The sequence below is a fragment of the Anopheles arabiensis genome, chromosome 3 (assembly GCF_016920715.1).
Source record: "Anopheles arabiensis isolate DONGOLA chromosome 3, AaraD3, whole genome shotgun sequence".
NCBI lineage: Eukaryota > Metazoa > Arthropoda > Insecta > Diptera > Culicidae > Anopheles > Anopheles arabiensis.
Genome location: NC_053518.1, coordinates 408131 through 427737, shown reverse-complemented (window position 1 = coordinate 427737; position 19607 = coordinate 408131). Strand labels below are relative to the sequence as shown.

The 19607-nt window shown below is 41.7% G+C and overlaps 1 protein-coding gene across 3 annotated transcripts; it reads right to left on the bottom strand.

Moving 5' to 3' along the window:
* Window positions 1-2891: 2891 nt before the first annotated feature.
* On the bottom strand, window positions 2892-18990 carry LOC120900083 (zwei Ig domain protein zig-8-like). Of its 3 annotated transcripts, XM_040306665.1 has the most exons (10): window positions 17726-18990; window positions 16498-16722; window positions 14136-14532; window positions 9530-9687; window positions 8335-8412; window positions 7735-7867; window positions 7522-7641; window positions 7229-7334; window positions 6913-7010; window positions 2892-4795 (listed from the first exon to the last, which is right to left on the bottom strand). In XM_040306665.1, the coding sequence occupies exons 3-10, from the start codon at window positions 14203-14205 to the stop codon at window positions 4518-4520; spliced, it is 1041 nt and encodes a 346-aa protein (XP_040162599.1). In that variant the 5' UTR covers window positions 14206-14532; window positions 16498-16722; window positions 17726-18990; the 3' UTR covers window positions 2892-4517. The 3 variants fall into 3 exon arrangements, with proteins under 3 accessions (XP_040162599.1, XP_040162598.1, XP_040162600.1); XM_040306664.1 differs by lacking the exon at window positions 16498-16722; XM_040306666.1 differs by lacking the exons at window positions 14136-14532; window positions 16498-16722; window positions 17726-18990 and adding an exon at window positions 10053-10250.
* Window positions 18991-19607: the final 617 nt, after the last annotated feature.

Here is a 19607-nt window from a genome sequence, read left to right as displayed (position 1 = left end):
CATACCGAACTTGCCAGCAGGCCCTGCTCATGGGAATCCGAGCTCCACCCGGGGTCCGATCAATCTCCGACACGAGCAATACTGTCTGTCGAACCGGTATCGATCTCAAATCATCAAATATGCAAAGGCTATAACTTTCAAGCCACACCATCGGTGGGAGGGGGGGGGGAGTTGAGCAGAGCACGCATCCAATCGGTGGTGAAAGCATGTGGGATGGCAGTTGACAAATAGAAGGTGCCATGTTTTCCTTGCTTGCTTGATTACTACATGGGGCTTTGTTTCTTTTGCCCGTTTCCCCCGGTCCAAACGGGGTGTTGTTGGGGGAAGTCGTTTGTTTCGTTTCAATAATCAGGATTTCCAATGACGTTTTGAATATGTAAGACAAACACGCAGATAGTGAGAAAGGATTAGCATGGGACATGGGTGATGGAGCGTGTGTTGTTGATGGAAGCGATCTAATATACGGTATGCATACCTTTTGGTAGTGGCTCTTTTCTGATTATTTTACCCTGGTACCGTCATCGTTTGTTTTTGGGATTAGCACTTTGTGCGTTTCTAAAAGTTGATGTGAAGGTGGTCATGAGTAAACTTAATATAGAAGCTGTAAATGGGAGACAAGTTTGTAATTAGAACAATGTTTTTTTTTAAACCTACGTGATTTTTAAACTTTTTTATTTTATTTGAGCACTCTAGTATTTTGTTTTGTGTGAACAAAATATAAGAAAAAACACAGAAACCAACCGTTCATTGACCTGTATGAAGTCCCAGGGCAGAATGGTCCCAGGGATCGGCCATTAGGCAGTTTGCCAACATTGACACATTGAGCCATAAAATCGCTATGGTTTGTGTTGCAGACACATAGGGAGAAGTCGTTGTACCACGTGAAGGTTGAAAATAGCATTGTAGAGGAACCCCGCATTTAGATGGTTGAACGCTTTTGAAATAGTGTTTCTATTTTATTCAAATGCTAGTCTATAAGAACAAATTTAATAAATACCAATTATTGCGTATTTTCCTAGCTCACTCATAACCACGGTTTCTTCGGTTTGTGTAAAATGACAATATTTTCCACATTCGTCATGTTTTATTCTTTTCAAAGTTGAAGGTCACAAGATGGAGGGTGGAAAAACAATGCCTTTTCTAAACATCGGAAACAGGACGTGGTTTGTAGAACAGATTCTCTTTGCGCTTCAAATTAACTCAGCCAACGCAATGGAGACGCATGGTACGTCACGATCAAAGGCACGGAACGGAACCAGCTACAAAACTTATCGCAGCAATGCATTCTTTGAGTCACGTTCAACCCTGAGGCTACTCCGTTAACCCGTTCATGCGAAGAGACCGGTGAAGAAAAGCACCGCTCATGCGTTATTGCCTCAACGAAGGTAGTGCCTTGCTTACACCCAACGACTTGGGGTCGGCGCAGAGGACGAATGGAAGCTGTCCCGTTTTTCCGGCCCATTCTTAGCCAACGGGGAAACGAGAATGCCGGTCCTCAGATCAAAGATCATTCGTTTGCACCAGAACAATAACATTATACTTCAAGCCAACATTGTAGGGATGGAAAAAGGGGACCGTTTGGTTCGGCTACCACGGCAAGCAATTAAGGTGAGCAGTTATAGTTATTTCTGGGTTATTTCATGACCTCCACTGGGTTTCATCGTGTTGTGAGGCTGCAAAAGAGAAAGATAAAAACAAGAGTAAGGGGATGTCTCCCGTAGGCTCGTATTCGACCCTATCCTGATCGTTTTCAAAAGGGAACAAAGTGGCCATTGTTCGCGCTGCCATGTCATTCGTACGGATTTATCTTGCCTGCTTTTGGAACAGGCTTTGAAACGGTGGCGGCTTTCGCTGTAAGGATATGTTGGACTATGGTTTGCTTTTGGCACGACTCATCCGTACGCTGCTGAATGTGTGCAGCTCTTTTCAAGAGGAAACGGTTATTAGGACAAGCAGTAGCAGCAACCATAGCTGTTCACTAGGCCAGCTTAAAATAACAAGTCGGTTCATATTTATGTGACATGCGGCAGTTGAGAAGGGTGACATAGAAACATCGTCCAAATTACGTCATAATGGCACAAGGTTGAGCTGTTTTTTGGCAATCAAGAAATGAATGCAGTCTACATTGTTAGTGTCACTATCAGCCAAAAGCAGACGAACAAAACAAGGGCGGCAAGAGAGTGTAAGAGGGATGGGCGCTTTAAATGAGTTGAGTACACTTAAACTCTGAATAAAATGTTTTATCATAAGAGTTTTAATTGATATTACGATACAATATTACAAAGATACGGAAAGAACTAAATATTCGAAACAGAATATTCCTTTTCAAATCTACTTGTACCGTTCTTACCTTTCTTGCTATTGGAGATGATACCTCTCTTGATGAAAACCGGTGTCGAGTTCCTCACAAAAAAATAAAAATAAATAAATAAAAGGCCAAGGCCAAAGATTCTTTCACAGATCTTTTTGAAAATTGAAACCAATGCAAATCCTCGCTGGCAGACGTCGTTTTTCTGTTCGCGTTTGCCAGCTTATCGCACCTGAAAACACCTGAAGCACATAAAGCATCATCCTTAATTCCTCTATCGTCGAAAGGTCATCGTTTGACTGGAAGAAATGTCGAGAACCCCCATACCAACACACCGTGGATGGAACGAAAATCAGTTTATCACAGCGAATCAACATGAATTTGTGGCAATAAAAACGACTGAATGCGAAAAACAAAGTGAACCCAAAGCAGCACGACGACGATTGATATCGTAGGATATCAAGGGTGGTAGATAAGCCAGTTTCTTTCACCAAGCAGCGTACCTGCAATGTGGGATAGAAGTAAAAAAAAAAAAGAACGCAACAGAATCTGCCATAGTGGAAAGCATTTCTCTCGCGTTGGGTTTGTGGTTTCATGTTTGTCTGGTTTGAGATAATCTCAAGTTTATTTCTCAAATAAATAGCTTTAATGCTGCTATGCTGCCTCCTCCTCGAAAGAAAATATAAGGATGAGGTGATGGGTGAGGGGTCCTGTACCGAACTGCAGGTCTTAAAAATTCTTCTACTATTTGGATTTGAGTTCAGTAATGACAATCGAGGGTATGGAAAATGAGAGTGGTTGGAAGGAAGAGTGCTAAATACCTTTTCGTAAAGTCTGGTATCATTTCTAATGACGATTCAAATGTACACGCGTTAAGCGAGCTTTCCTCTTCTCACTCTTGACTCCACTTGGCTTTCAAACTCGGTATGGGTGTTGATGCACTTGCGCTTAAATACTTGTCACTCATGTTCTACCACTATAAGTGCAGACGGTTGGTTTGATGAAATAAAATGTGTGTTTCGTATCGTTTTCTGTCAAACTGTTTTTGTTTCAAACACCACATGCAGATTTCGCTCTGCTTGGCGCCTTGTTTGCTAGTACCTACACTTATCCCTCTTAGTACTATAATCGTTCTAAAGACGCCTCGTCCGACGCTTATTATGTTCTGGTTGTCAAAGATGAACTACAATCTAATGATCAAACGCTGCAATGATGATTACTAAACATGATTTCCGTACCTTTCCATTCCATCTAACGGTCTCATAAGTGTCAACGAAGATGAACAAATCGACGGATATTTCACCTCACAAAAAAAAACGTTTTGCTGTTTTTGTCCATGTCATAAAATCAGCTCAAGTCGAGCTTTTCTCGTACTGCTGAAGAGTAAAAACTTCTTTGAAGCTTTTCAGCACTTGCCCAGCTCGTTTTATTTACCTTATTGCTTCCCACCATTTCAGTCACTCGTCCTACCCCTTTAAAACAATCAAACTCCAACGTCAAATCGGTTCGCTTTTGTTCTTCCGTCGGTTCGTTGCTACATTGGATCCGGTTGGATCTCGGTGATTGTGACGTGTTATAACTAGCTTTTGCACCGGAATTGCACCGGAACACCGTGGGAGTGACTCTTGCTCGAGCAAAATCCTTTGAGATTTTCTCTCCCTTCTTTTCAGTTTCTTTCTTTTTTTCTACGGTAAGACAAAAAGGGAGGAAGTGGAGTGGTATCCGGGTAGCGCATCACTTCATCTTACACTATTCGTTTTTATGCGTTCTTCTCTTGCATCTACGATTGGTGCACTTGGAATACATTGCACTTGCAACGAAACGAGAATGTCGCCCTTTTTTCGGTTTTCTCGTTGCATTATGGAAAATGCGTTAAGAGTCCTTTGCTTCCTTTGCTTTGTATACTCCATTCGGTGTGACTGTGGTTTGGAATTGATTTCTGTAATCGGTGTCGTATTTCTCACTACTGGCTTTTAAACGTCGATCCATCTTCTTCTCCCTCATCATCACACCCGTACACACACAACATCACTTTCATAACTGCGATGCTTTTGTAAAACATTGTACAAGTGCAAAGTGATAACTTTTAACCAGCGTTTGTGGTTTCAAGCTTTTCTACCTTCCACCCGAGAGTATCTTGTAGCACCTGTGAGTTAAAGTATTTGCAAAGTCCTGTCGTCTGCCACTGTGTTGGCCTGCCTCGCGAACATTACGAACAGCAGGAAGACGTTAATGTGCCGGTGGGACCGTTATCCGTTATCACCGTTCGCTGTGCCCCAGTCCGCTCGAGGGTGGTTGTGCTGGGTCGCCGGCTTGAACACTCCACCGCTCGACCGGGTGCTGTCAGGCAGGTGTTGAGATCGGTTCGATGCCAGCCGAACGTTAGCAGCACCAGCGCCAGCATCGTCATCAGCAGCTGCACACTCTGGTGTTGATCTTTGTCAGCGGTCGTAGCGCAGCCACGTTGCATTGCCGCAGGATGCTCTCCTAGAAGGAAACAGAAAGCGGGAAGAGAAAGCAAATCGAGATGGATGAGTGGCGAGGATCGAGAATAATCGAAAGCAAATTTTCGCTTGTGCAAACTGGAAAGATAAGACGCTTTTGTTGCAATGTCCCGCGGTAAGGCAATATCCTCCAGGAGCAAGCACAACCGTACCGTTAGTTGCTACACTGGTGTCAGCGAGCTTAAAAGGCATTCATCAATCAGTGCGGGAATAAAGTGGTGGTGAGCTTTTTGTTGCGAAACAAATCGATGCAAATCCCCAACAAGCAGAAAGAATGTTTGAAATGTAATCAATCGCTGCAGCAGGATCAAAAGACGTTAAGTTTAGTTTTGATTAAAATGTAGATGTTTTTCTAGCTACTACTCAAGCTAAAGTAGATAGCTTTTCCATAGAAAAAATCCTACCTTAAAATCCATTTCTCAACACCTATAATTGCATAACTTCAGGCGTACACTTCCGGAGAGCCCTGTTACATTTGTATAGTTCCACAGAAGCACATCTTATTATTGTAATGGTGTTGTTTTGCTGGCATAAGCCACGGTGAAAATGCCCTCTCCTTAACGACGTTGTCGAGTATCGCGCTTCTTTCGCATTAATGTTGCATCTGTGTCCTGCTGCAGTGCAACGAACCGGTACCAATCTCTTGCCTTGCTCAACCCCAGCGCGTGCATTAAGTACAACCGGCAGGCACAGATTGCAGATGTAAAGGATTTTTACCCTCCCGGCCGTTTCATTGCTCCAAATCCCTGCAAAATCCCTCGGAAAAGTCATTCCTCGAAACGAAAATCATTTAGTGTTGTGAGTGCGTTGGTACTGCTATCTACTAGCAGCATTCTCACCCACAGCTAAACAACGACATTCTTTGCGCGTTAAAGAACGCCCGGCGTTACATAAATATGTTCTTACTTAAGCAGCTCAACTTTGCATTGACTCCATACACTGTTGCCTCGCTTTCGCACTCGTCACATTCATGTGCAGGATCGTACGGTACTGGGAGATAACAATTATGGATGTTTTTTTATCTGCGTTTTGCAACTACTGCTTGTAGAAGCCAACTTGTAGGTTGCTGAATTCGCCTCGCTTCCTGGGTGTTCACCGCCCGAGCGCAAATTGCATGGGCATGGGGCTTCTTAACAGTATCATCATCATTATGAAGCCTGATGCTCGGGCGTACAGGACGACCTCACTCGACCATTTTTATTAGGCAAAAAAAAAACCAGCGAGAAATCCTTGCTCTGGCGCTCAAGTTCACCGTTCCACTTCGCTGTTGTTAACTACAAAAGATATTATCATCTTTTCAACGATGTGTGTCTCGGAGTGCTGCTTGTGAAGAAACAGCCGTGAACAAAACGCCATCATTTCACGGTCTGCGTCGAGTACGGGTGCAGAAAGCTGTGCATTTTGTAGCTCCCAAAAGATGGATCATCAAAATTATTCAGTTTCTAACAAAAAGGCATGAAAAACTGTACTGCTCATTGTCTCTTGAAAGCCATCAGCATTCCGTTTGTTTCTATTAATAATGTCAGGTTTCACGTTTGTTAAGAAATGTGAACCGTTAAAGATGATGTGGTATGGGCATGGCATAATGAACCTAATTGGCAATTATTTGGCATCGCTTTAACACGTAGAATCTAATTTTCGGTTATTTTTTTTAACAAAATGATCTATTTTGGCACAAAACACGGCATATGCTATGCAAATGCACAAATATAAACCAGTAAAATCAATTTAACGCATTACAAGCCGCGACACAACGTGTAATGCAGTGATGTATGCGGCATTAAGCTTTTAATTCGACGAAACACAACATCACTCAATTAGCTTCGGCTGTCTGCTGACGAGCAGATAGAACTGGCATGAGCATCAATTTCAATCGACGAGTGTAACAGAGAAACACCAATGAGCAGCATTTCCATTCCAACGTGTTGGATTAATTTTCACCCTTAACTTTGCACAGTAAATAATATGCTCAATTGGGTGAATTCAATTCAAGCTCCTTTCAGCGTGTGTAATGTTATTAAACTTTTGGCAGTTGGGCCGTGCTCGGTAGGAATCGGGGAAAGCAAATATGAGCAACGGGAGCTTTTGATTGAAACTTACCGTTTATCACATGCACCATCACGCTCGTACCCTCTGCCGACGTCGGCAGACACGTGTAGTTGCCCGAGTCGGACAGTTTGGCATCGAGGATTTTCAACCTGTAAGCAGCAAAAACAAAAAAAAAAGAGCAGACACGTCCGTCGTTTCAAAGGCGTTTCATCAGTGTGAGTTATTTTTGAACGGTATTTTCCGAACCATCCATCACAGCGTGGTGATTGATGGTGGGGAATAACAGATGCAATGCATGAAAACGTAATATTATTGAGGCTACCATCAGGAAGGCGGAGCAAGTGCCAGGTGGCGAGGACACACTTACCGTGACGTGAGGGCCTCGGTCCACTTCAGCTCAACTGATATTCGATGTGGATATGCTAATGAAGGGTCGTTGGGGTGCAGCTCTATGGGCTGCACGAGATTTGACCCTAGGATGATAAAAAGGTCAGTTCGAGAGAGACGGAGTGAAAAGAAGAATTGAAATTGAAATTAATTATCACGCATGATAGGGCGCGTGAAACGTTATTGCTTTCACTGTCCTTCGATAGAATGGAGAATGCAACATTGAGCAATAATTAGATCGCCATAGAACGTGACCTGCGTCCGCATACTTACCTCTGTACCAGTATATTGTCCCTAGATCATGTGGTCCCTGGCTAATTATGCACGTGAGCGTCACAACACTGCCCATCTTTACGTATAGGTCCGTTGGTCCGAGGATAATCGCTTTAGCCTCTGGTGGAGCGCGTGGAGAGAGAAAGGAAATAAAAAATCATTATTGAAGCTAATTGCATATTGAAAGCTCAAAAGTAATACTATGTTACTTACCTACAACGTTCAGTCGAAATGCCATTGACATCTTTGGTTCTGTGTTCACCTGACACTCGTATATGCCCGAGTCTCGCTGCTGGGCGAACTTTATTTGCAGTGTCCAATTTTCTGCCTTATCTGAGCGTATCACCTATGCCGAGGATGAAGGGGAACATTTCGTGGAGTGGATAAAAATACGTTACCAATCGGTTTTTTTTTTCTCGGAAAGCTTTTCCTATGGAATTTATACCGTGAACAAGGTTTTCAGAATGCTTTGTCCGTTACTTCATTGTGAGGATTTCTATATATTTGCTACGACATTGCTACGTTTTGGCCGATAATTTGGAACCTATTCTTTAAAAAACAAGCTTTTGTCTGGCGCTTGGCTACATTTAGTTGTTGGTTTTTTAGAAGAAACCACAAGTTAGTATTTATTTCTAGCTAAATTATTACATTAAATACATTGTCTTCTAGACAGCTTCTGACAAAAAGTGTTTTGTGTGTCAATTTGTGTAAAAGCGTAATAAGAAAATCATAAAATATTCCTTCATCAGCTCGTGCTCCCAGTCAAAACAACAAAACAATAAGAACGAATCGATTGCACAACTCAAAATTCACCTGAAATCGTTCATCCGACGTGTAGACTGCGGTGCCCGCCGACAGGATGTGTAGATCTCGTTTCCGAATCCAGGAGACCTGTTGGTAGCAGCAAGCGGAAACGGTGTCGAAGGTTTCGGGTCGTTTTGTTATTTCAATGATCGTTCGTTTGATTGTGTGAGGTCGTATTCCCAAAATGGAAAACCAAGAACAGAGTGGAGAAGAGAGAAATGAGAACAAATTGAAACAGAATTTAAAGCGAACACGAAACACGATCACACCAAACAAGTGAGTAGAACACCATCGAAAGACGATTGTCGAGGCCGGTCTGTCGGTTGGAACGTGTTATGGAGGGGCATGCTATCGAACCGTTCATTGAATTTTATTTACACAGAGAAGCACGAATAAAAGCAAGACAAATGCAAATCAACGCACCGAAGGAGACCTTGTTGGTCGCGTTGTGTCACTGTCTTTTGCACGTTTTGAGGATTTCAGAAGTGTTCCATACCACACCCGAAAAGCGATACAATCTGAAAGCTTCCCCCGGGAGGTGCGTGAGTGTTTACATGCTTTCGCGGCCCCGAACACATCATCACACACCGTCCTGACAGATAAATACGTGCCAGTGATGATTGATGTGTTTATAAGAGTTGATACATTCTCTCTTTTCCTCCGTGCTGCCACCAATTTGCTGTCTTTAGGGAAATATTGAGAAATGTTTGGTTTGGTTCAGGGAGATCGAAAGATAACTTTTCCACGAATGTCGGGATGTAAATTCGTAGTCACAAATGACTTTGCGTAGCGAAGTTATGTGCTTGATGTACGTCATTAATTATCCGCCACAGTGGTGAAATGGTGGATGTGGAGAAGCGAGAAACGCTCATTTGCATTTGATTTGGAAAATCACTTTAAATTTACATGATGCACATAGTCCTTGTATATCATTTTGTTGAAATTGTGTGTGTATTTAGCCAGAAATTATGAAAATACATCTTGAACATGTGTGAATGGTGTAGTTGAAAGACACGTCAATTAGAATCGTTTTTATGATGGAGTCATTATCGTTATATTTCTATATACAAACAGCCTGCCGATGGCTGGAAAGTGAAATTACTTTCACAAAACGCCAATTCGACATGTGCTCTTCCACCGCAGAACATCAGCGTCACCTTTCGGAGGCAACAAAGCAAGCAAGGCAAACAGCCGCCATACTCACCGATTTGTCACCCATTTGCTCGACCCGGCAGTTGATGAAAGCGGTCTGACCGACGCGGGTCGTTATGTTCCGAGGCACATCGAAGTCAAAGTAGGGATGGGGTGAGAATTTTTTGATGATTCTGTTTTCCTGCGGTGCTGGCAGATGATTAGCTACACCTGCGAGTGGGGAAGAGGGAAGAGAAGAAAAACAGCATGGTGAAAACGAGCAGCAGAGCTAAAAAAGCAATCCTGTTGAATTCAATAGCACGTGTAAAAAAGGTAGACAAATTCCCCTCCCGAGAGTGTTTTCAAAGAGGAACTCGTTAGGATTTTGGAGGAGTTGAGAAATTGGATTACAGGGGCGTGCAACTCTGTGTGTGTGTGTGTGTGTGTTTGCGTGTCACAATAACTTTTTCTGCGAATGACAAGTAGAATAGGCCGCTGCTACGAGCAATTTCAAAATTCACTTTCTATTATACGGTGTTTTGAATACGCTTCCTGGATGTGATATGAACCGTACCTGTACGCAAAACAAAACAAACCTTATCATTCTATCTCGTCCTTTTGATGGGTTGAAAAATTGGTGTTTTGTAATTGACATCTCGACATGACGCGCAGCTTGAGACAACACGTGCTGATTAAGGTGTGCCAGTGCCGTTAGAAGGCGTGGAATACTTCAAAGAAATTGGATTTAATAAACATGGAATTTGGGTAATGCGTCATTGACGAGTCGAGTAAGCTGGAAGTCATATACTTGTACTATTTTGAATTTATATTTTACCAGGAAAATGTATCCTATGTACAACATTTAAACGATACATAATACGATACAGCATCGATTTTCACGTGCTCAAAGTAAATTTGCTTCTAACGAAGTGATTACGAAGTGCGTCCTTTCACAATCACATTAATCAAACTAGCGCCGCTCTCTGTGTTGTACTCTCTCGCACATTCACAAATATATTTGATCAAAACAAGCATAACACCACAACCAAACTATGCTCAGGGCTCGCTGCAGGCTGGTTGCGTACTGGAAATTTAATTATCCTTGCCCCTGCCGTTACCACCAACCCCTGGCATACTGCCAACGGTGCCACCATCGCCGGGGAGCTATCGATCTCGGGAGCAATTTATTTTATCATGTTTTGTGCCTAGCTACGGGTCCAAATTAGACCCTCTACCACTAGTGCTTGTGTGATTTTGAGGTGCGGTGCGGTAAAAGTTTCTCATGCCCGAAAACTCCCCCCCCCCTCCGTCTCAAATTTCCCCATATCCAAGGAGAAGAACGCTTTTAAAGCGATGGTAAGTGCCTTGAGTGTAGCATCTCTCTCGACCAGATAAATGTCCACTGCAGCGGGATTAGGAGTGAATGCTTGATGGTTTGTGAAACTTTGCTCAACATAGGATAGGATGAGTAGAAGTAAGAATGTTCGTGTGTGTGTGTGTGTATGATGTGGTTGAACTTTGTCAAGAAGCTGTGTTGCTATTAGATGAACTCTGAAAAAGTCATTCAAACCGCTAATTAAACGTACTTCAAATGGGACAAAGTTCAAATATCACATATTCGTGGTCAGCGAGCGAAGCATTGAAATTAGTTTTTTAACTTAAAGCACATTTATTTAGTTGAATTAAACTAAAAGAAAATCATTGTCGTTCATTTTCCAAAAACAGGAGGCTTATCAAAAAGCTAGAAAATATTTCATATTTTTCTGGTTTCTTCAACTATAAAAAGAAAAGCTATAAAACATTCGCCTTATACATCCGCGGCTGAGGTTGCAGCTGAGTTTATTCCGTACCAGTTGTCTCATGTTGTGTGTGTTTAACATTTTTTTTGCCTGACCGCGCCGGAGTGAAGGAGCATTCCGCAGAATCTGTAAGTTATGTTCGTGCAGTGGAATTTTATTCGCTTGTATTCGCTTGGTCATAAACCACTTAATAGGCAAACATGAAATGGAAGCGCACTGGCGCGCTAAAACCAGTTACTTTAGCGCTAGACGAGCTGAGGTTCATTTCCCGACATTCCCGTCTGCTTTTCATTGAGTGGAATTATGGGCATTTCTCCTATTTCTTTACATGATTGGGCAGTGTGTTTTATTGCATATGATTTTTCCTTCAGCCAATCCTCTCTGGCGTGTGTACAGGAAACAAATTTCAATCTGATTAAATGTATGTTGGGTAATCATCGGAAACAGAATAAAGGAAACAATATTTTTAATCTACATTAACTTTGCTCTAACGAAACTCCAGTACCAAACGCGGAACACATCACATCATTGCCCTCGACATCGTTCATTATAATTTCACAATCACAGCGAGAGTTTTAATGAAACTTCTGTTTGGACTTAATCTCACGCTCGATTGACGACAACTAATTGATTGATGATTATGAAAAGTAAGTAATAATGGCACAAACCAGCCGCTACTATAAATCTGAAACGATGACAGAGTAAACCACTGTTTCTGCAAGCAAATAAGACAGCGCACAACAAGATTAGATTGATTGATACAATTAATTGATTAATTTTCCAAGCCATTGCGTCGCAGTCTCTCGGAAAATTTGCAACAAAAGCACTGACCATTGCGAATCATTGATAATGGTTTATTTCTATCTGTGAATGATGACGAAAAATGGTATTTAATGCTTCAAATTGTGTTTTTGACAACTATCTAGTCTTTCTCTAGTTATATGGTAAGATATTTGTTTCCTTTCTTGTCAATCTATAAAATCTATCGGATGAAAGGAAGCTTTATTCACAACCTTTTTTATAATTCATAGAACAAGTTACCCGTGCGGATGTCCTATTCAGAAACCATTATACCGTTTCATTAGATATTGCTGTAAGTGATTGCTTTTAGACGATTGAATGATCAAACTTACCATGAAAAGCGTATCAAAAAGCATGTCTATGGAAGGATGGTTTCCCATTTTCTTGACATTGAAATAACATCCCTTCAAATCACAAGAAAGAGTTTTTAGTAGGTAAATCAATCGAATCTAAAACAGTGGTAGCCTGTTTTTTTTATTTTGCTCTAATGTACTGGTAATTTTGTAGGCAATGTTTTTGTTACCTCGTCTACTCTAAAAACACGACGCTCTTCCTAGCATGTGTCACCAACATTACGAGCCACTGCGTGTGTTTATGGTTCCACAAAAAGTAAAACCCCCCAACCTCATTCACAAGATCTTACTCTAATATGCAAAATCCTCGCCAGACGATGCTTGAGACGAGGCTCCATGTTAATGTCCCGTGACGGATGGTTCTCATGCAATAAATCCTGCTGCAGGATGTACCGGGTCGGTGAAAAACTCCCGTCCATCCACACAACCTTCCCATCCAAACGGCACACTGTCATTTAGCCGACCCCTCCGTGTTAAGGGCGTTGCAAGACAGCATGCTACGCAGCAGACGAAACCCATTACCACCCTACACACCAGCACCACCCGAGATGATGCAGCAACGGTGCTTTGCGCCACTAAGCTTGCCCGGCTCGGCTATGGATGGGCTTGAATGAAATGCACTCCTCAGTTGAAGGTGAAGGATGTACTTTTGAGCTTTGAGCCACTTGCTTCTTGGCATCTCATGGCAGCCCGGGCCGCGTTTAAGCCCCGGACTCTTTCGAGCGAGGAGCTAAAATAACACTTGAGCTGCTGAAGAGTACTCGCTACTGACATGATGGTAGCGGAAATTCCGTCAGCCCAGTCGCTGGGACCGAGGATGAAATTTACGATGCAAAGTAAACACAGGGCAGGAGTTGGTTGATGCATTTGTTTATATTTATGTCTGTAGTATTTTGGCTGGTAAGGAATCTTCCTCTGAGCTTGAAATAAAACAAAAACGGAAAGAAAAATATGAAAAAATATGAGCTGTCGTCGTACATTCGGGATAGGAAATTTTTATGTTAAGCCTATGTTTTTTAGGTTCCATTTTGGTATTAAGCATGATGCTTTTATACGCACGATATCGATAATATCAATTGAGAGAACTAACATTGCGGATATGACAATGCGTCAGCTGGTCGACACAGATTCATGGTTCAGAAGACGTAGAACTGCCGACAAAATCATCTTCAATAATGCTTGAGTTAATCGTGTAGACAACCGTGTACTCTATTAACAACCACCGTTAGAGATATATTGTGATAGGGTTACCACTTTAAGTTTGTTCTCCATGAATGTAAGACAAAAACTTTCAAAGACTACAGCTTTTCAAAGCTTTTCAAACTCCTTTGTTTTTCTCACATCAAATCATCAAATACCATTCAATTACATCTTATTGGGGCTTCGTTAACATTTATTCCGATTTGGTTGCGATATCATCTTTAATTTGAATAGAACAGCTTTAGGCAAAATCCAATCGAATCCCTATTTACGACGATTGTCGCCTGGCTAATGGATTTTAGATCCTATCGGCAGTCGATAATACACCGAACAGCTCTACCCTGCCAAATGCGGGTTTTGCTGATCATAGACCAAAAATGGGATGAATAATGACAATTGGGGGGATGGAAATAAATATTGGAATGCTTATGGTTTGGAAGGTATTGGCAATAAGGCAATCAGAAATTTTCAGAAAGTCAATAACAATAGCTTTTGACGTTTGATCCGGAAGCTTTGTGACACTTACCCATTGCGTTGTGATGGTTGAAATGTAGATTTGCCAGTACGAATATTCCACCAACGATGATAAACTGCATTTTTATCTTCGATTGGACACTGTACGGATATTCATTTTACTATTTCACACACACACATACACACGCACATGTACACAAACATCTAGTGAAGCTCAGGCGCAGGAAATCACTAATTCCACCTAACAGAGAAGATTACCACTCGATCGCTCGGTAGGCTTTTGTGACCACTAATTTGAAATTATGTTAACAACTTCACACACGTTTCACTATTCATTGTAGCGTACGGCATTCCATCACCGAGTAGTGAGTCCAATATGCATCCAACCGTGTAGAAAGATCCGATGATGCAACATACCACAGTAACAGCTCTGCACATCCTCTGGAATTCTTGAAAAAAGACAGAAAAACACCACACATGCAGTGGTTAGATGTGAGTACAATTAGTGCGGAGGAAAGATGCGCTGGGATTATGATCGTTTGGTTAATGATTCATAGCACAATGGTACTGTGTTATAAATAATTTAAAATGAATGACACCTCGGCTCGACAGGTGAGTGTAAACATGTTGTTTTGCTGTTTGGGCACATCAAACCGGATTCGACAGCTGGCAGCACGATGCAGAATTAATCATCCAGAGCAGAACAAAAACATTCGTTTGAATAAATTATAAAGCAAGAGTTCCTCTCCTGCAACCTGGTGAGATGAAACATGCTCTCCGAATACAATGGCCTCGATTGTCGGAGAAAGAAAAAAAATAAACCAGAGAAATGAGAACAGTGTGAATCTCTGCATCACAACAAGCAATCAAAGAAACAAAACTTTCTACCGCACTGAATTAATCAGAGCATGCAAAAATAGGTAGCCTAAGATACAACCTTGTTTTGGCTCTTGCCGTTCGTCTCGAAAACATGCTCGCCTTTCGTTTTGTTTGGAAAGATCTTTGCTTTCATTCCTCGTGGACTTGTGGGTCGTCGGTCGATGCGAAAGTTTGTGGAAAGGGATTATCGGTTGCTAGGATACACTTCTTGATCACTCAGCCATGTTTGGCTAAGTGTTGATCGTCGTTCATATAATTAGACAACTTTTGACCATTAACATAATGCAAAGAAAAAGGGAAATAAAACGAACACAAACAAAACGGGCACAGTATCGCCAAGGGCACTATGTCGCTATTTTCAATGGCTTTGTTTTTGCGCCCAACTTTGCCCACGATGTGCAACCTTTGGCACTGCGACTTAGTAACACAACGGTCTAAACAAGCCTCGAACAGGCGAAACATTCAAATAATTTCGAATAAACATCGGGAAAGCTGGCTCCAGGGCAAAGGGATCGGTTTTCTATTCTGTTTTTTTTTTTATACATTATGGACTCTAAACAGACCGAATTTCTAAGCTGACCTTTGTGCCTTCTTTCTTTCCCTTCCATGAGCACAGCACCATTCGCACCTTATGACGACGCCAAAGATATGCACCCAGCTCTAAATTAGTACTTTTTATAGTAAACTTTCTCCAACACTGAAGCGGCAAGGCGTACGAACACATCACACACACACACACACAATATGCTCTGAGGCGTTTTGGGGGGAAAGGGTGTGTTGGATTGTGTTTTCTGGGCAAGAAACTTTCCAAAAACCGTTATCATTGCCAAAACAACACTCACACACATAGAAAAACACAGGAGCAAAGTCCCAGTGACGGTTGGAAAGCAATACTCCAAATAAGTTGTTGATTTTATCACTCCCGAATCAGCGCACGTGGGACTTGGCGCATTCGTTTGTCCTGCGGTGGTTCGCCGTTTCCTCCAAACTTTCGATTGTTGAAGTTCCGCTTTTTTATTGGTAGATGGCAAAAATTTAAAACTGTGATTAACGGAGGAAAACCTTCGCAACCTGCCCCTTTTAGCTTGGGGCGAGAAGTTTACTTCTGGTGGGAAGGGGTATCTGTCTCTTCCCCTTGTGCTTCCAATCAGTGGCAGATTAAAACACCACCAATGAATTGATAAATTAATGCCATCGATTCTGCGGAATAGGACTGAAATGAGAGTTAATCTTTAAGCTCTGTGGCGCTAATCTTCGCATCAACTTTGATCACAGCTGCAGCTTAAGAGATGACGGCAGTTATTAATTTCCCATTTTGCCAGTGTTTTCAATGAATGCTTGCTGATGGTGTTTAAATAAAGCACGAATAAAAAGCATGAACTCTTTGATGCAAATGATTTTGCGCAAGACACATGTACTGAAACACAAAATTGTATTTTTCGAGCACACTTCACTTACGATGAATTAAAGATTAGCACATGCAAGCGGAATGATTAAACAACACTCTCATGTGGAGCAGGCAACAACTGTCATACCTGGCGCAGTAATTCGAGAACCGGGACCGAATCCTCGACCAGCCGTGCGGTCGTAACGACTACGCTGCTGTGCGTCGGGTATCCACTAGTACATGGTTTTCGTCGTCCGCATTTGCATATGACTGCAACGTACTGGGCCGGTTTGATGCTTTTTGGGCGTCTGTTTCGCCGGGTTTTTTTTGCACTACCCCCTAGCCAGCATCAGCGTAGTGTCGAGGGCGCCTGCTGGGTAGACATGCCACATTTTATTCCTGCTGTCGGATGGGTAAGACAGGCAGGCAGCTGGTGCTCACACGATATCCGTAATTCGAGCGGGAAAGAGCTACCATACACACAGCCAGAGAAAAAGGCAGTATAATCCATTCATGGAAAACGCACCGAGAAAGTGTATCCGAACAGAAACAGATGTGAAGCTCGTTTAAGTGGTATGTGATAGACATGTGGATGGGCAGTGTTGTGCTTAAGGCATCGATCGAACATATCGGTTACGCGCAGAGGGATCTGATTTCTTTAAAGTGATTTAATGTTTAATCTTATATTGAATCTTTAATAGAGAAATAGAAACAATCAAGAAAAACGAAAAAATTTAAGGAGTTGTTTGTTCAATAAAAAAAGCCAGTTGTTTCAGCATACTATACCATAAACAAGCATGCAGTGGATTATCCCAAAATATTACAAACCATATACGGTTACGGTTTATCGTTCGATAATTTATGCTAATTTGATTCCTCACAATTTCCATAGCTTCATTCGCCTTGTTGAAAATCATTTGTATCCAATCATAACGCCCACGAGCGGCACCTTTATCTGTCGCATAGGACACGACAGCCGCTGCTGTTGCTGCAAACAAATAGTAGTTCAAACTGGCTCATACACACACACACACTCACTGACAAACATACACATCTACACGCTCCACCTTGGAATTGTCCTTCGGCTGGGAAGAAACATCAATAGAAACTCTTATAGAGTACGTGCCCGCATTAACATAACATAATCAATTTGCTCTTTCAGCGAACTTGTAGTTTCCGTTATCCCACCGAATGTTTCGGATGGATGCTTAAAGGGACGGGAGGGAAAATTTCATCGAAAATATGCTAATCGAAAAGAAATAAAAGTTGAACATCAATAACAAATAACGCTGTTAGACTTTAGTGTCCTACTTAGTGGATTTGACGGAAATTGGTTTTAAAATGGTTTTATGGGATTGTTAGTTAGCGCTACTTACTTGCTGTGTGTTATCCAATATGTTTTCCGTCGTTGAAACTATGTTTTAGTACTGAAAATCTTGCATGATTTTTATCTGTTGCAAAATACAACACGGAGTCGAGAAATTACTAGTGCAAACGTAACGCATTCTGTACAGATAGATTGTCAAATGCGGACGATTCAAAATTTATCATTAATATATCAATCCTGTTGTTCAATGCGATTGTAAAACTTCAACACAATATAATCACTTGGTACAATTATTAACTGGACTTTTCACGTAAGCACAACACTGGAGTACGCTTTTATGTATTTATAAGATTAGGTGTGAATTTATAGCTTTTTTCATGAAGTAAATGAATTGACCTCACCTCACCTCACCAACACTGCTATTCATTGGTAAAACAATCCGCGTAAAATATTGCACGAACTGCTTGACAACACTGCCTCAATTGTTGTTGTTTATTCCATCGATAATTTCATGCAGCTCATCAGCAATCCGCGACTAGACGCTGCTGATAATTGATGATCTAGTAACCTTAATGTATTGCCTTAAACCGTTTTACCACCGATATCGAACTGATGTTTGATCCACTTTAACAACGATTTGACAAGACAGTAATCCAACATCAATGCCAGCACCACCGTTTCCGGTAAACAACCTTCGCGCCGAGGACAATCGTTAAGCCGGAACCGTAGCAGCTCACCGCTTTCACCTTCCAGCGCTTTAAGCCAAACCGAAAAAAAAACAACCGCTCGTTACTATGCCGCTTGCTTGAAGGAATACGTTGCGTACGGAGACCGAATTTGCAAACATCGACAGAAACCGCTCGATTCGCACTGACGGTACTCTGCGCTAGGATCAAATCGTTTAGGTACCGATTCCTACTTCACTGGGTGCTCAACAGGCACTCACGGTAGGTCCCGCGCATTTTCCACGACCACGGTGAGTGTCGGTGTTGTACTAAAAGTGTGTGAGTGCGTACCTTTAAAAATCAGCTGACAGTTTCGTGACGGTGGTAGCTGGGGCTTCACGCATAAACACTCACGAGAGACACGAGGCAGTGTTTTGTGGAATAGTTGTACTAAACATAAATGAGTGAGCGTCAGCTGACGATGATGGTTTGTTAGCAAAAGTGCTGCTGTAGCACGTGCTGTGTAGCGAGTAAAGCTTTCAGGAATAGACATGTAATGGGGCTTGATGGATGTTGATTAAACGAACTCGCTGTTTGTTACGTTTTCTTCCTTTTTTCGTAAAGGCAAAGGTATATATTTTTATGAAACAACATTAGTTCAATGTACCTGGCGTCTCCATCTTCTTTTCCGCTGATTTTGAAAATTATTATTCCCAGCACTCGTTCTCGTTCTTACTGTAAATTCTCTTTTGTTCTTTCCGTTTTTAGGAAATAACCATTTACCTTTTTTTTGCTATTCATGCTCTATGAAAGAAAAGATCATAGGAGCATTCAAATCAAAATATTCAAACCATGACACAATTCAACGAATTTCAAATGCAGCATCGGATTTTTTAATCAGATAGATTATGAATAAACCGCCACGGCATGGAAATGATTATCCTTATTCCCTTTTTTGTTGTTCCCGATAGCAAAGGTCATGGGTATATTAAAAAAAAACACAGAATGACTGTATTTGGAAAGCATAATTAAACAGAAACATTTCTAACATATCAGTATGTGTTAAGAAGACGCATTTTTTAAATATATATTTGTGATAAGAATTGAAAATAAAGGAAAATCTCATGCAACACCGAATCAATTATCGCGCAAGTATGCACAACTGCACCAAACACAACCACAGAGATGTGCTCGAAGGAAGTTTCCGGCACTTCTAGCGTTGGTCTTCATCCGCAGGCTTTTCCGTGTTGGCCAATTTCATAAAAT

What these genes read in the sequence shown, in the direction of transcription:
- LOC120900083 (XM_040306665.1), bottom strand. Translation starts at nt 14,205, where the DNA reads ATGCAGTTTATCATCGTTGGTGGAATATTCGTACTGGCAAATCTACAT. An exon ending in ACCGAGGCCCTCACGTCACG is followed by an intron (nt 7,011 to 7,228) that starts GTAAGTGTGTCC and finishes TGCTGCTTACAG; the next exon opens with GTTGAAAATCCTCGATGCCA. An exon ending in GATGGTGCATGTGATAAACG is followed by an intron (nt 4,796 to 6,912) that starts GTAAGTTTCAAT and finishes GTTTCCTTCTAG; the next exon opens with GAGAGCATCCTGCGGCAATG.